Source organism: Poromitra crassiceps, assembly GCF_964638095.1.
Source record: "Poromitra crassiceps genome assembly, chromosome: 27".
Classification (NCBI taxonomy): Eukaryota; Metazoa; Chordata; class Actinopteri; order Beryciformes; family Melamphaidae; genus Poromitra; species Poromitra crassiceps.
This window is the reverse complement of record NC_139650.1, coordinates 9,973,768-9,988,397: the sequence shown is the minus strand read 5'-3', so window position 1 is coordinate 9,988,397 and position 14,630 is coordinate 9,973,768. Positions and strand designations below refer to the sequence as shown.

At 45.8% G+C, this 14,630-nt stretch overlaps 1 protein-coding gene across 1 annotated transcript in view; it reads right to left on the bottom strand.

The window, feature by feature from the left end:
- The window catches only part of LOC310799430 (interferon-induced very large GTPase 1-like), a gene marked incomplete at its 5' end in the record, with an annotated part of 40,671 nt that overhangs the window by 16,331 nt on the left and 9,710 nt on the right, over positions 1-14,630 (bottom strand). The window contains 5 exons of the mRNA XM_083662012.1: positions 3,158-3,229; positions 9,151-9,264; positions 11,665-11,772; positions 13,099-13,187; positions 13,407-13,476. Coding sequence (XP_083518138.1) covers positions 3,158-3,229; positions 9,151-9,264; positions 11,665-11,772; positions 13,099-13,187; positions 13,407-13,476 — 453 coding nt within the window. The remainder of the gene's footprint in view (positions 1-3,157; positions 3,230-9,150; positions 9,265-11,664; positions 11,773-13,098; positions 13,188-13,406; positions 13,477-14,630) is intronic.

Sequence of the window (14,630 nt, the reverse complement as noted above, 5' to 3'; positions counted from 1 at the left end):
GTGAAACGGTGGCAGTTTCGTTAGGTTCACTACAAAATGTTTGCACTGCAGATTAACGGTTATTATATATATGCGGTTCCGGATCGGAGCGCGGGTCTCATGTCTGCGGGGCGGGGTGGGTTGCGGTACTGATTGATCATATGTGCGGGTTCGCGGAGCGGGGTCGGTACTGCATGTCGCGGGGCCGGGCGGAACCGGGTCTTGAAAATCAGACCCGCGCAGGACTCTGACGTGTGGTCTCCCTTTTTTGTCAAGTCCATTGAGCCTGGGCAGTGGCAATATACTTAGTCTGGTGATTATGGATCTTTCCAGGAGGCTGAGAGCAGTTTGGAAAATAGCCTTATGGTTACACCTGCTCAGTCTGTTAATTTAAAATGAGATATTCCTCTAAATCTGGCTTCCAACCCCCCAATTCCTTTTTGCCGCCGCACTTTGTGCGCCGCCAAAAATCTGGCACCGCCCGCATGACGCCCCTGGCTAATGGCTAGCCATTCTACTAGCCTTAAAGCTAGCTGATGGCTGCTAAGTTCTGAAAATAGGTGTCTATTGCATTATTCCAGCTAACATTATCGGTTGTTTGTAATCAGAAAGACTTTATGGTATTATGCAGACCCTGAAAGACTAGCGCTTGCAAGCCTGTTGATTGGACATTGCTATGAACAGACGGTTAGCTTGAACAAGCTGTTCGCTTGCACCCCTTAAAACCGATAACGTTAGCTGGAGTAATAAAACATATTTTCTGAACTTACCACTTCAGTTCTACGGAGTCCCATATATGCACAACTCTTCTGCATTGTTCCTTCTGACATAAATCGAAGTTCTCCCAGCCTGGCAAAGGTCTGAAGGCTGGCTCCCCAAACAATACAACAATGCTCCTACAACAATGAGTCTTAGTAATAAAGTTTACTAACGTTCATAGTTGATAATTTTACAGCAATACGGTTACAGTTTCGTACTCACTGTAAGATTAAGTGTTTAACGTTTATGTTAGCTTATTGTTTTGAATAGAATGTTTGACCCCAACATATAATATAACTGTTGTAGCTAGCCCACTGGAGCTAGCCTCGGTAGCCGCCGCCATGTTGGATAGTGAAAGAACTACAAGGCAAAGGCGTTTCTCGGAGGCGTCACACCCGGTCTGCCTAGAGCCCGCCCGTAGCTGCTGCTGATTGGGTCGCCCGGTCTCAACGACCTCCTCACCTCTGCTGACACTGGATCCCTCACCTTCCTCATCCTTCTCGACCTGAGTGCAGCCTTCGATACCGTGAGCCACGCCATCCTGCTGTCCAGACTTGAGGCTCTCTGTATCGAAGGCACCGCACCGTGGCTCCACTCCTACCTCTCCAACCGCTCCCACTTCATCTCCCTCCACAACCACTCCTCCGCCCCCTCCACAGTCTCACACGGTGTCCCCCAAGGCTCCGTTCTCAGCCCACTCCTCTTCCTCATCTACATCCTCCCTCTTGGTAAGATCCTCCGCCACTTCAACCTCAACTTCCACTGCTACGCCGACGACACCCAGATCTACTTCAGCACTAAATCCCTTCAGAACCCACCCCTCTCCCATATCAACTCCTGCCTGTCTGCAATTAAAGTCTGGATGCAACACAACTTCCTTCAACTAAACAGCAATAAAACTGAACTCCTCCTCATCGGCTCCAAATCCACCCTCAGCAAACTCAACAACCCCTCACTCACCATCGAATGCACCACCGTTTCCCCATCTCCTCAGGCATGCAACCTTGGTGTAATTTTTGACCCCACCCTCTCCCTTGAGCCCCACATCCGCCATATTGTCAAAACCTCTTTCTACCATCTCCGCAACATTGCCAAGATCCGGTCCTCCCTCTCACACCCTTCTGCTGAAACACTCATTCACGCCTTCATCTCCTCCCGTCTGGACTACTGCAACTCACTCCTCTACGGCACCAACACCACCCTCATCAATAAACTCCAACTGGTCCAAAACGCAGCCGCCCGTCTCCTCACCCACACCAAATCCTGGTACCACATCACCCCAGTCCTTCAACAACTCCACTGGCTTCCCATCTCCTCCCGGATCACCTACAAAATCCTTGTCATCACTTACAAAGCTCTCCACCAACTGGCCCCCCCATATCTCACCAACCGCCTCTCCCCCTACCAACCCTCCCGTTCCCTCCGATCCACCTCTGCCGGCCTTCTCTCCACCCCCAAATCCAACCTCCGCAGTTTCGGCGACAGAGCTTTCTCCAGGGCAGCTCCCAAGCTCTGGAACTCTCTCCCATGGACATTAGAGAATCAGACTCCCTCACTGTCTTCCAATCCCGCCTCAAAACCCATCTCTTCTCCTCTGCCTTCTCCTAGCTCCCCCTGCCTATCCCTGTGTGCCTGTGTCGTATTTGTCCATTGTCTGTTGCACTTACGTCCAGTGGCGGACTGCATAATCGGGCACGTTGGGCAAATGCCCGGTGGCCTGGCCTGGCCTGGCCTGCCAAAAAAAAAAAAAAAAAAAAAAAAAATTTGCAGGCCAGGCCAGGCCACTCACTGAACAGCAGGCCAGGTGCCGCCTACTGGTTTACTAGTGGTTTTATTACTTTGTTCAGGTTTAAAGTGGGTGCATCTCATTGTAAAATTGGACTTGGCCCAAATTGGGCTTCAAACGGCCCAAATTGGGCTTCAAACGGCCCAAATCGGGCTTCAAACAGCCCAAATCTGGCTTTAAACGACCCAAATCTGGCTTCAAACGGCCCAAATTGGGCTTCAAACGGCCCAAATTGAGCTTCAAACGCCCCAAATCTTTCGCCGCCGCCCTTCGGACGCCGGCACACGCGTCGGCCCGTATCGGCCTGGCCTGCTTGGTATCTAATGCCCAGCCTGAATTATGATCCCAGTCCGCCCCTGCTTACGTCGTCCCCGCCCCTTTAGTGTTTCTTTTTTGTAAAGCGTCTTTGAGTCCTAGAAAAGTGCTATATAAAACCCATGTTTATTATTATTATTATTATTATAACTCACCCAGGTGAAGTGATTATGTGTCGTAAAGAGCTAATTAACATCAGCTGCCGCTAATCAAGGGTATCATTATGAATTAAATTTGTATGAGAGGTAATCTCTCCACTCAGTGCACCCAAGTTATATGTCAGTACTGTCAGTTGACCTGTGTGTGTCCCAGTCTCACCTGGATGAAGGAGAGGTTTCTTGGGAATCTGCGGTGCCGGCCAGTAGCAAACACTCACTGTTTTTCTTCCTGCTTCTCCCATTATGTCGGAAATCACACAGCAATAATAAAGAAAACAAATATATTGAGATCAATATGACATACAAAAATGACCAAAACAATACATAATCTAGAAAAGTGCACTCAGTAGAGTGCAGATCTCCGCCAGGCACCGCTACATCTAACCATAGCCAAACCTAGCCTTGAGTCAATGGGCCCTATCTTCGTACAGGCGATATCCCCTATTTATGCTTGCGCGTGCCTTAAGGCAGGGAAATAACCAGTTTGCCTTCCATATTTGTCCAGGTGTTATGCTGAGTTTTGCACCCCCACCCAGTAGCATCCCCACCTCATGGGAGCATATTGTAATGATTTATACAGAAATGTAACTGTTTAAAAGTGATATAATTGTCTGGGTAGACGTGACCTCCTTGATTTCTAAGTTAAAACAGCCCGGAAATATGGTGGGGATGCAATTCTCGGCGGGGATGCGGAAAAGTTCACGGCACGTGTCGCAGGCGCAAATTAGTGTCATGCCCAGGCCACGGCGTGGCCTGCTCTGCCTGCTGTGTGATTATTTACTGAGGAGCTAAACTCAGTGGACATGCTGTACAGTAATTGGTTGTTATGTTTGTCTGCTATGTTGTGTGTGATATTTCCTGAGGAGCTAAGCTCAGTGGACATTCGGTTATTTGCTGTACAGAAATTAGTTGTGTTGTGTTTATTCCTTGTGTAGTCTCTGTCTTCTCCCCACCTGTTCATGTTCCCTTGTTAGTCGGCCTTAATTCCTCCCACCTGTTGCCTATGTGTCTCATTAGTCTGCCCCATCACCTGAGTTCTCCCCACCAATCAGTTCTTCCATTTTGCCCTGTGTTCCTGCCTTCCCAGCTGTCCCTCATGTGTCATTAGTTAGCTGTCTATATATTGTCTGAGTCTGTGTGTGGTGTTTGTGGGATCATTGTCTATCTGTTCCCCGGTGTGGTATGTATCAGCAACCCTGTGATCTGTATGTTTTGACATTCTGTTCTGGAGTATAGCCTAGCCTCGTGCTAGTGAGTTTTGTTATTTTGAATCATTCAGTGAAGACTTATTTTCTCCTCAAATCCTTGCCTGCCTGGTCTGCCTTGCCTTGCCTGCTGCCTCTCTCTCCTCTGCATTTGGGTCCACACACTACACCATCTAACCATACCCTAACAATTAGAGCCGTGCCAAAATCATCTGCGCCCCCAAAATACCTGATTTGGGTGGTCTTAAGTACCAGAATTATTCACAGTTGTGGCCAGGCAACGCTGGGCATTACGTCAATCAAAACCAATCAGATTCCTGTCTCGCGATCGCTGTTTGCGCGAGGCATGCAATATGCTGTAATTCTCTCCATGCGTAATAGAGTGGACTCACTCGTGCCGAGGACAAAGAGAGATGGAGAGAGCTTGTGACAGATCGGCTGTGGTGCCAACGACCCTCCGGGTTATCGGATAGCAGTAGGTGAATAGCCTATTGCAAGTAGGCTACGATGTACAAGTTTTCTCAATTAATTTACCATAACCCCTCCTTGCGATGTGATAAAAGTTTCTCAGTGAATTATAGTTGATTGCGTCACCGAATAATCTGCTAGTTACCCAATTTTAGCAGCAGAACTTGATGTCCTGGGGTGGCACGTCCGTGCGTAATGCATTTCTGCGCTGCACAGCTCGGAGATTATGGTGCGATCAAGCGCAGCGAGTGTTTTAGCACCTGGAGCGCAGCTAAGAGGTGATTTTCAAAGCTCTTAGCGCAAAGTAATTGCATGCTGCTGATGATAGGATAATGCCATCTATCCCCACATTTTAGCTCTGAAACGCCTGCTTTGGCATGTGGCACGCCTATGCACAGTACAATTATAATGCGCTTGTGCCTGCCCCAATTTGCATTGCGCACGGCGTTAAACGAGCGCAAACGCTAAATTATCGCTTTTGGGAAGATAGCATGGCTCTTATCTGCCTTCGGATAAGTGCCCTGTTACTGAATATGCAATAGAGAGCCCCAGGGATGACGTATTTTTGTAGGCTGAATGCGGAAGTCCCGAACTTCCAGGTTCTTCACTGTTTCTGTCTATGGGATTTTTGAATGGGTTTTTGGCGCGATGCTTCAAATAATGTCGGTGGGCAACGCAAGTTTAATCAAACGCGAACCAAGGTTCAGCGGGATAATCTTCACACATGAGGACCACTTTCATGAGTTTTGAAGCGTAACTGCGAGCCCTAGAGGTAAAAAGCTTGTGCTAAGCTAATCCAGAACTACACACAGTGTCGCATAGGCGTCCACGCATTGATTGTGATTGAAGGCGCGAGAGAAAGAATTTCCGTGTTCACTCGTGATGACGTATAATATCCGCGTCGACATTGTAGTCTCATTTAGCCGTTTGCTAGCTAGCCACCCTTTTAACGGCACATAAAAGCTTCAAAACTCATAAAAGTGGTCTTCATGTGTGAAGATGATGTTACTAAACACTGGTTCGCGTTTGATTAAGCCAGCGTTGCCCAGAGAGATTATTAGAAGCATTGCGTCAAAAACCCATTCAAAACTCCCATCGGCGAAAACTGTGAAGAACCAGGGCTGTTAGCATCGATGATTTCCGGACTCGTTCCTGGGGCTCTCTATAAGCCATTGACATTTTTCATAATTTTTGCAGGGTAGTCCAATTCTATAGAGCTACCAAAACGCCATGGGAGTGGGACAATGAAATAAAATGATGTCCAGTAAGGGCGTTGTAGCCACTAAGTGCGTTGTAGCCAGTAAGGGTGTTGTGGTCAGTCAGGGCGTTGTGGTCAATCAGGGCATTGTGGAAATTGTGAAAATGTCAGAGACATGTCACAAGTCGTGAGCTTCGAAGCTTTCAGAAAGATTCCACATACCAAGTCGTGAATACCACATGAGGGGGCCATCCAAGTGGATTTATGTCGTATTCACTGTAAACACGAGCCCACTTGAATGCAGCATAAGAGTCTCCCAGAAGCAAAAGATTGGGGGTTCACGTTCTGGTCACGTGACGATGTCGAGAAGAGGATGGAGCGCATTTTCCGCGCTCCGGTCGTTTTGCTTTTCTTTTTGTATACGGATGTTACTGTGTCCTGTCTGTGTCCCCATGAACATTGATAGCGTGTCCATCAGCATGGGACCCTATCATATCAACTGGCTCGGGCTGGCGGAGAGAAGCCAGAGCGTCACCTGGGCCTTTGCACACTGGCGAGCCATGTGAGCAATTTAAGCAATAGCTCACGACAGTGGTATATGCTCATTATACCAAGTCAAAGTCAAAAGTCAAAGTCAATTTTATTGTCAATCACTACCATATGTACAAGACATACAGAGCATCGAAATTCCGTATCTCACGATCCACGGTGCACTCAAAATACAGATAGGAGACAACACATGACATAAAATACGAAGATAAAATAGATAAAAAAACATACAATAAAATACTAAAATACTACCGTAGGGGTCATAATAAGGTCACTGTAATCACTGTAATAAAAGTCAGGTAGTGCAAATAGTGATGGCAGAAAAGTGCAATAAAATGAACAAAGTGACATAGTAATTTTGCATAAAGTGACTGGTGCTGAGTGAGGATATGGGTTCAAGTCCAGACTGGGGGCAGAGGGAAGAGAGGGGAGTTGTACAATGAACCACAGCTAACGGTCATGCTTGCCGCTAATCGGGGTCCTCTCGCCATTCCGAAGTGTCGGCATTCCGATCATTGACTTCTGTGCTTTCGGAGAGGCGGCCCTTTTTATCTCCAAAAAAGGTTTCGCCATTGCGAAAGATATTAGGTCCGCCATTCCGACATAGCATCTTGAGTTATTTAGCCTACAGGGGTGGGAGAGGTTAGGTTTAGGGTTAGGTTCTGGGGGAGGTTAGGTTTAGGCGTGTGGGGTGGGAGAGGTTAGGTTTAGGGTTAGGGTCTGCAGGAGGTTAGGTTTAGGCATGGGGGGTGGGAGAGGTTAGGGACAGTCCGTTATTTATGAGAGGGGGGGTATGGCAGGGGCGACTTTGTTTTCGTTTTTTTCCTTCACCCTCCCCAGATCTATAAATATTTTTCCATGTCCCTCCCTGAGTGACTGGAGATAAATGCATGACCCTCCCTCCACCATAAATAACCACACTTTATCATATTCACACCAAAGGTAGTAGCCTACTGAAGAAAATATGACCTTTTCCGATGATTTGGCTACGTTTGATAGCGCCCTATGACATCGGGGGAGAGAGGGGGCGGGCGGGGGCGGGGGGCATATAACGTTTAGTACCCAGCCCAATAACGGCCTCATCTCCTAGTTATAAAGCCGATCACCCGCTTAGTACCGCTCAGTCCACAACATGTTCGAAACAGAATGCATTGGTGCGTGGCTAATTGAGCCACATGTGATATCTCCCAGCATGCATTGAGGGTAATACATTGACAAGAAATAGCAACCAAATCAGCCTAAATAGGCTAAGTGGTAGATATAAATAATGTTTATGTTAGCACAACATGCAATTTTAGAACATTTCAATATTGGACAAAATAAAACAATAAAAATCAAAACACAACTACGGAGGGTGAGGCGCGCGGCCCAGCACATAACAGGAGGTGAACTGCCAGAACTGCACGAACTGTACAACCAGCGGTGCCTCAGGAGGTCCCTGAAGATCATCAAAGACACAAACCATCCCCACAACAGCCTGTTCTCCCTGCTACCCTCAGGGAGGAGATACAGGGTTCCAAAAACACGCACAAATCGCTTGAGGAACAGTTTCTTCCCGCAGGCCACGAGACTCCTTAATATGCACAAAATAGTGCAGTAGTCGTACCGTACCGTACTGCAGCTGCTACTATTACGGATGCCTAACGTTTAATTGTAAATTTAAGTGTATGTTTAATAAGGTGCCTAACGTTTAATTGTAAATTTAAGTGTATGTTTAATAAGGTACATGCTATTTGCACATGTATGTATAAAACGTCGAATTTGGAATGTCTGAACACGTCTAACGTATGCACATGACATGTGCACCTATGTGCAATGAATATGCCACTGTCGTATAAGCCACCGACTTGTCTTATTGCTTATTGATGCCTATTTCTTATTGCCTTATTGCTGTCTTATTGCTTATTGATGCCTATTTCTTATTGCCTATTACTTATTGCTTGTTGCCTATTTGTACTATGTCGTAAACGGAGTCCACTGCACAAGAATTTCACACGTGGTACTTGTACCATGGAGTGACAATAAAAATCTTGAATCTTGAATCTTGGAAGAGAAACGAGCATGCAGCCGACTCTGCTGAGCTCATATTATTTGTAGTGAGCAATGCCCATTGCCCAGGCGTTTAAACGCAAATTAAAACACCCTGGCCTTTTTATCTCTTTTATTCTTTTGAGCGGAGCGGTGAGTGCGAGCGGGTGAAATCTGTATAGAGCGGCGAGCGGTCTGGAGCGGAGTCCAGTCACCATACAGATAAACCATAGATATAAATAGGGGAGTAAACACGAATTTTGGAACAAAAAAACACATTTAAAAATATATACAAAATACAAAAAATGAAAGTTGTATAACCCTCCCTAAAGCCAAAATAAAAAACACAAGTCCCTCCCCAGTACTAAAAAAAATATTTGATACCCTTCTGCACCATACCCCCCCTCTCATAAATAACGAACAGTAATAGGTTTAGGGTTAGGGTTAGGGTTCTTTCGCAATGGCGAGACAGATCTCCATTCCGACAATTTTGTCGGAATGCCGGTATTTCGGAATGCCGACATTTCGGAATCCTGGGGTGTCCCCCCGCTAATCAAGGGTATCATTATAAATTAAATTTGTATGAGAGGTAATCTCTCCACTCAGTGAAACCTGGGTTACATTGTAACCAACCATTATCTTTGGCCTATGCACCCAAGTTATATGTCAGTACTGTCAGTTGACCTGTGTGTGTCCCAGTCTCACCTGGATGAAGGAGACGTTTCTTGGGAATCGGCGGTGCCGGCCGGTAGCAAACAGTCACTGTTTCTCTTCCTGCTTCTCCTCTACCACCTCCTGCTTTTCCTCGGTCACTTCCTGCTTCTCCCATTATGTCGGAAATCACACAGCAATAATACAGAAAACATATATTGATTTTTTTATATATACAGTATATTGAGATCAATATGACATACAAAAATGACCCAAACAATATATAAAAAATGACCAAAAAGACAAATTACAAACCGACAAAAAAATAAACAAACCAACAGACAAAAAATATTGCAATATTACATCAAACTAAATATCTCTCTTCTAATTCAATCGTATATCTTGAGAACAATTTGTCCTATTGACTTCACACTTGGCTGTGCATGTTGCTGGGAACTAGGCTAGTTTTGTAGGCTTTCTGGGCTTTTTGCTCAGTCTAAATTACTGTGCGTTCTTCCTATTGCATTTATCTTTTATTTTACCTTTTTATAATCCTGTAACATGCACTTTCTTCCACTGCTACAACCTTTATTTAAACGACCTCACTTTTGATCATATTTTTGGATTGGAACCTGAATTTCGTCTGGTTGTGAGTATTGTCTCCTATTAAAAAGGTTGTTTAACTATTCCTGTCATCTCTTCATGAGATAACTTGAAGGGAAAAGGCCTTCAGACAGGGAAAGGTCTGCAATGGAATATAACCTCTTCCCCTGAGAGAAATACTGTGTGATTTTCCTGAAATGTTGAGCCACTAAATGAAATGTATGGAGGAATGAGTTCATCTCCTAATGTGAATACCGGGAGAAGGCACTCGTTGCTTGAAATAGTAGGGAGTGAGCTGGGACACCTGTGATTTATTGCAGAGGAGCCTGCTCCCTCGGCCGCAGAGAGAAAACAGGCAGCATCACTTCATAGGTTGAGGCCACGTCTCGTCATAGACGCTGGTTTAGCTGGCTCAGCCTGGCTGGGGGCGTGGTCAGGGTGGGGTAAAAACCCCCGTTCTATCCATTCAGCAAAGTTAGAATTTAGCTGATAGCCCAGCCCAGGCAGACACGATCGGGGATTTAACCACCGCAGTAAACACACATCTGAGCAGACTTGTGTTCTGCTCTAGAACCCCCAAACCTGTAGTTTAGAGCCGCAGCACCGTCTTTTGGTGAGTCAGCCCATGAGATATATGGGCGGTTTTACCCCACTCGCGCGCCAGCCGTTTAACATTTTGTGGGCATTCCCAGACATGCGGACTGTCTCTATAGAGAGCCGCAGGAACGAGTCCGGAAATCATCGATGCTAACACTCCTGGTTCTTCACTGTTTTCGCCTATGGGATTTTTGAATTGGTTTTTGGTGCGATGCTTCTAATAAGGTCTCTGAGCAACGCAAGCTTAATCAAATGCGAACCAGTGTTTAGTAATATCATCTTCACACATGAGGACCACTTTTATGAGTTTTGAAGCTTTTACGTGCCGTTAAAAGGGCGGCTAGCTAGCAAACGGCTAAATGAGACTACACTGTTGAGTCGACGGGGATATTATACGTCAATAACGTCATCACTTCAAAGGACGAACACGGAAATTCTCTTTCCCTCACCTGGTTCAGCCCGTTCAGCCCGGGCCGGGGTAATCAGTGCACAGCAGCGCACACATCAACAACAGTCCAGGTGAGTGCTGACGTGACGTGGAAGCCTATGCGACACTGTGTGTAGTTCTGGATTAGCTTAGCACAAGCTTTTTACTCCTAGGGCTCGCATTTACGCTTCAAAACTCATGAAAGTGGTCCTCATGTGTGAAGATTATCCGGCTGAACACTGGTTCGCGTTTGATTAAGCTTGCGTTAACCAGAGACCTTATTTGAAGCATCGCGGCAAAAACCCATTCAAAAATCCCATAGACAGAAACAGTGAAGAACCAGGAAGTCCGGGACTTCCGCGTGCGTTCTGACTACAAAAATACGTCATCCCTGCGGCTCTCAAGGGAAAAGATACCATAACAGAGATAGGCCAGCAAAAAGTTGGAGGATTCTGATAAAACAGGAAATGTATTAAATGGATTCTATTCCACATGAGTATAGAATGCATGCTACATTTATCTGGACTTCAGAATGCCTAAAAGTGACCATTTGGTTAAATGTAAAACTGACCTATGATAGATAGACAGACAGACAGACAGACAGACAGACAGACAGACAGACAGACAGACAGACAGACAGATAGATAGATACTGTAGGTAGATAGGTAGATAGATAGACAGACAGACAGACAGACAGACAGACAGATATAGTACTTTATTTATTCTGGCATTACAGCATCAATATCAATGAGAGCAATGACGATGATGACAACAACAACAACAACAACAACAACACAACAACAACATAACTTATGTCAAAAAGACACAAAGAGGTAGATGTCAGTGAAACCTGGGTTACATTATAACCAACCATTATCTTTGGCCTGTGCACCCGTTATTTTTCAGTACTGTCAGTTGACCTGTGTGTGTCCCAGTCTCACCTGGATGACGGAGAGGTTTTTTGGGAATGGCCGGCCTCTGGCGAGCAGTCACTGTTTCTCTTCCTGCTTCTCTTCCACCACCTCCTGCTATTCCTCGGTCACTTCCTGCTTCTCCCATTATGTCGGAAATCACACAGCAATAATGTAAAAACAAATCAATTTAGATCACTATGACATACAGAAATGACCAAAACAATACATAAAAAATGACCCCAAAAAAGACAAATTACAAATTGACAAAAAATAAACAAACCAACAGACAAAAAATATTGCAATATTACATCAAACTAAATATAAAGTGTGTGTGTGTGTGTGTGTGTGTGTGTGTGTGTGTGTGTGTGTGTGTGCGTGCGCGCGCGCGAGAGACAATTGGTGACAGACTCCATACTTTCAGCCATTGTTATAGTTCCGAATCCTCACGCAACGTCACTACTCAGAAACTCGTGTATCATCGAGATTTCCGAAATTCCCGCTCCTAAATACGACATTGAAGGGCCGTTCATGTGCTCATAACTTGTAAATACAGTGAATACGATGTATCCGAGGAGCACATGAACGCACGATATGTATGCTCAATATACGACGGCTGTGATCCAATCATATTGCTTGATTTGAGAGAGCCGTTTTATAAATTTTAATATGTTACTAGAAGTACCGTATATGGAAGTAGACAATTAAAATGGCTAGGTGAGGTGTACAGTATGTGTCATTTATCTGGGCCATGTGTGGAACCAGAGCGCGAAAAAGTGGGCGGTCACTGTTGAGCTCTATACGGCTATTTCACATCCCACCCAAATCAACCAGTTTGTGTCTAAAAGGCAGGAAGCATGTGCAAGCAAGACATTGATTAGAACCCCGGGACTAGTCTCGCTGGCCAGCCTCCCCTCCCTTCTGTGAGAGGAGTCTGGCGGCGCTGGTCAACATTATGGAATTGCGATGGGCGGCGCTTAGCGGCAGTGCCCTTGGAAAATAGTTTCCAACAATCCAACTTGCCATTTTCAGCGTGTAGCAACGAGCTAGCGTCTAGGTTTCTGCCGTAAGCTTGCCAGCTAGTTAGCGTTGTTGTTTTCACTGTGGTAGCAGGGGACTATTTACAGCAACACAGAGAGGAGCGAGCGGAAGCCACTCTGATTGACATGGTCGAAGCCAATGACAGAGCTTCTTAAGCGGGGAGCGGAAATCCGGCAGCGTCTGAAATCGACGCTTCCAATGGGAGAGCAGCTCTACAGCACGGGAGGGCTTATGCCAGCGGCCTGTTTCCGTGCCGCCAGACACGGAAGGGGCCAGCGAGACTACCCCGGGACTGGACCAGCTGTCCCTGCAGTGGTGGAACAGCAAACTGGATCTTCTTTGCACCTGTTTTACTTCCTGCCTTTTAGACACAAAATGGCTGATTTGGGTTGGATGTGAAATACTGTAGGCTAATAGCTTTACCTTCAGTCTGACTGCTGTCAGTGGAAAGGTGACGGCGAGGAGCAGGCTGTGGTTGAGCTCCTCTGTTCTCTGAAGTCTTCTCAACATCACTGACATCAGAGAGACGGGGAAACAGAGAATGGGAAGGAGGGGGAGAGAGAGATGGAGGGACTGAGAGAGAGAGAGAGGGGGGGGAGAGAGATACATTTTTAAAGGTGGCTACGTTGCTACTACTACTACTATCACTACTGCTACTACTACTACTGATAGCTAAGTTAAAGTTACTACTAACGCTACCACTATAATCACTACTACTAAAGCGGTTTCACTCACTGGTCTCCACCATCTTCTTGACATCTTCCTGTGTCTTGTCGACTTTCTCCTCAATTCTCTTCAGAACTGAAAGCGGAACGGAAGCACACACACACACACACACGCGCACACACACACACACACACCGACACACACACACACACACACACACACCGGAAGTGAGTTCCCCATCCATTTTCTCCATAGACATTTCGAAAAAAGCCATATATAACAAGTTTTAAGGCTGGAACCAGGCCAACCAGTGACCTACTGAATCGTGAGTGCCCATAAAACATTTCACTTGGAGCAAACAGGGCAGCCACCCCCGTTTTCATTTTCGGGGGGACTGGGGGAAAAAGGGGGGGTCTGGTTTGGGTCTGTGTCTGTCTGTGTGTGGAAGTTCAAGCGGAACCAAAGTTTGGGGCACTTTCTTTGAGGAGAGATTGGACGGACCATGATAAGGTGATCTGACGTTAGCTTGGCAGCTGTTAGCCTACCTCAGTAACTCTGGTGGTTGGTTGGTTGGTTGGTTAGTGCTTCGTTCAAGCACACAATAGTGCTGTGAAACAAGTGAAGGCTCAGATAATTCATACTGCTTTATAATCACTGTTGTAGTAGGCAATGTAAATCCACTGATGTCTGATGTTCTGCCAAAAAGTGAAAACTGCAAACACGTGGTTAACGTTAGCTGCTAAATAGTGATTGCCATGAAGCGATTGTCCCCCCAAAAGTGATTTTCTCCATATTTCTTGTGGCTAACATTATGGGAAACAACAGTGGAGTCAGTAAACTAGTGCAAAGTTTTGAATGAGTTTTATTGGACGTGCGTTATGGAGAAGCGCACAAGAGTTTCAGGCTGCTGAAGGCTTGAAATTCTTGTATTTAACCATGATGGATTTTATTAATGTGCTAGTTAATGATGCCATCATTTCAGAAACATGGCTATCTGGCAGAGTCCTCAACTCAGATTCATGGTTATTATCTCTTTAGAATAGACCAAAAAGCTAAAGGAGGCGGAGTTGTGATATTTGTTAGAGATCACTTAGTTACACATGTTCTCACAGCCTGCTCGGTTCCAAAATGAGTGTATTATTTTGGATATTTGTGTGGGGGGTGATTCTCACATTGTAGTCACAGGTGTTTACCACCGAAATTGGCCCTAGAGGATTTTGGGAGGGTATTGTCTAAATATGATTAATCTGAACTGATAGTGTTGGGTGACCTGAATTTAGACTGGCTCT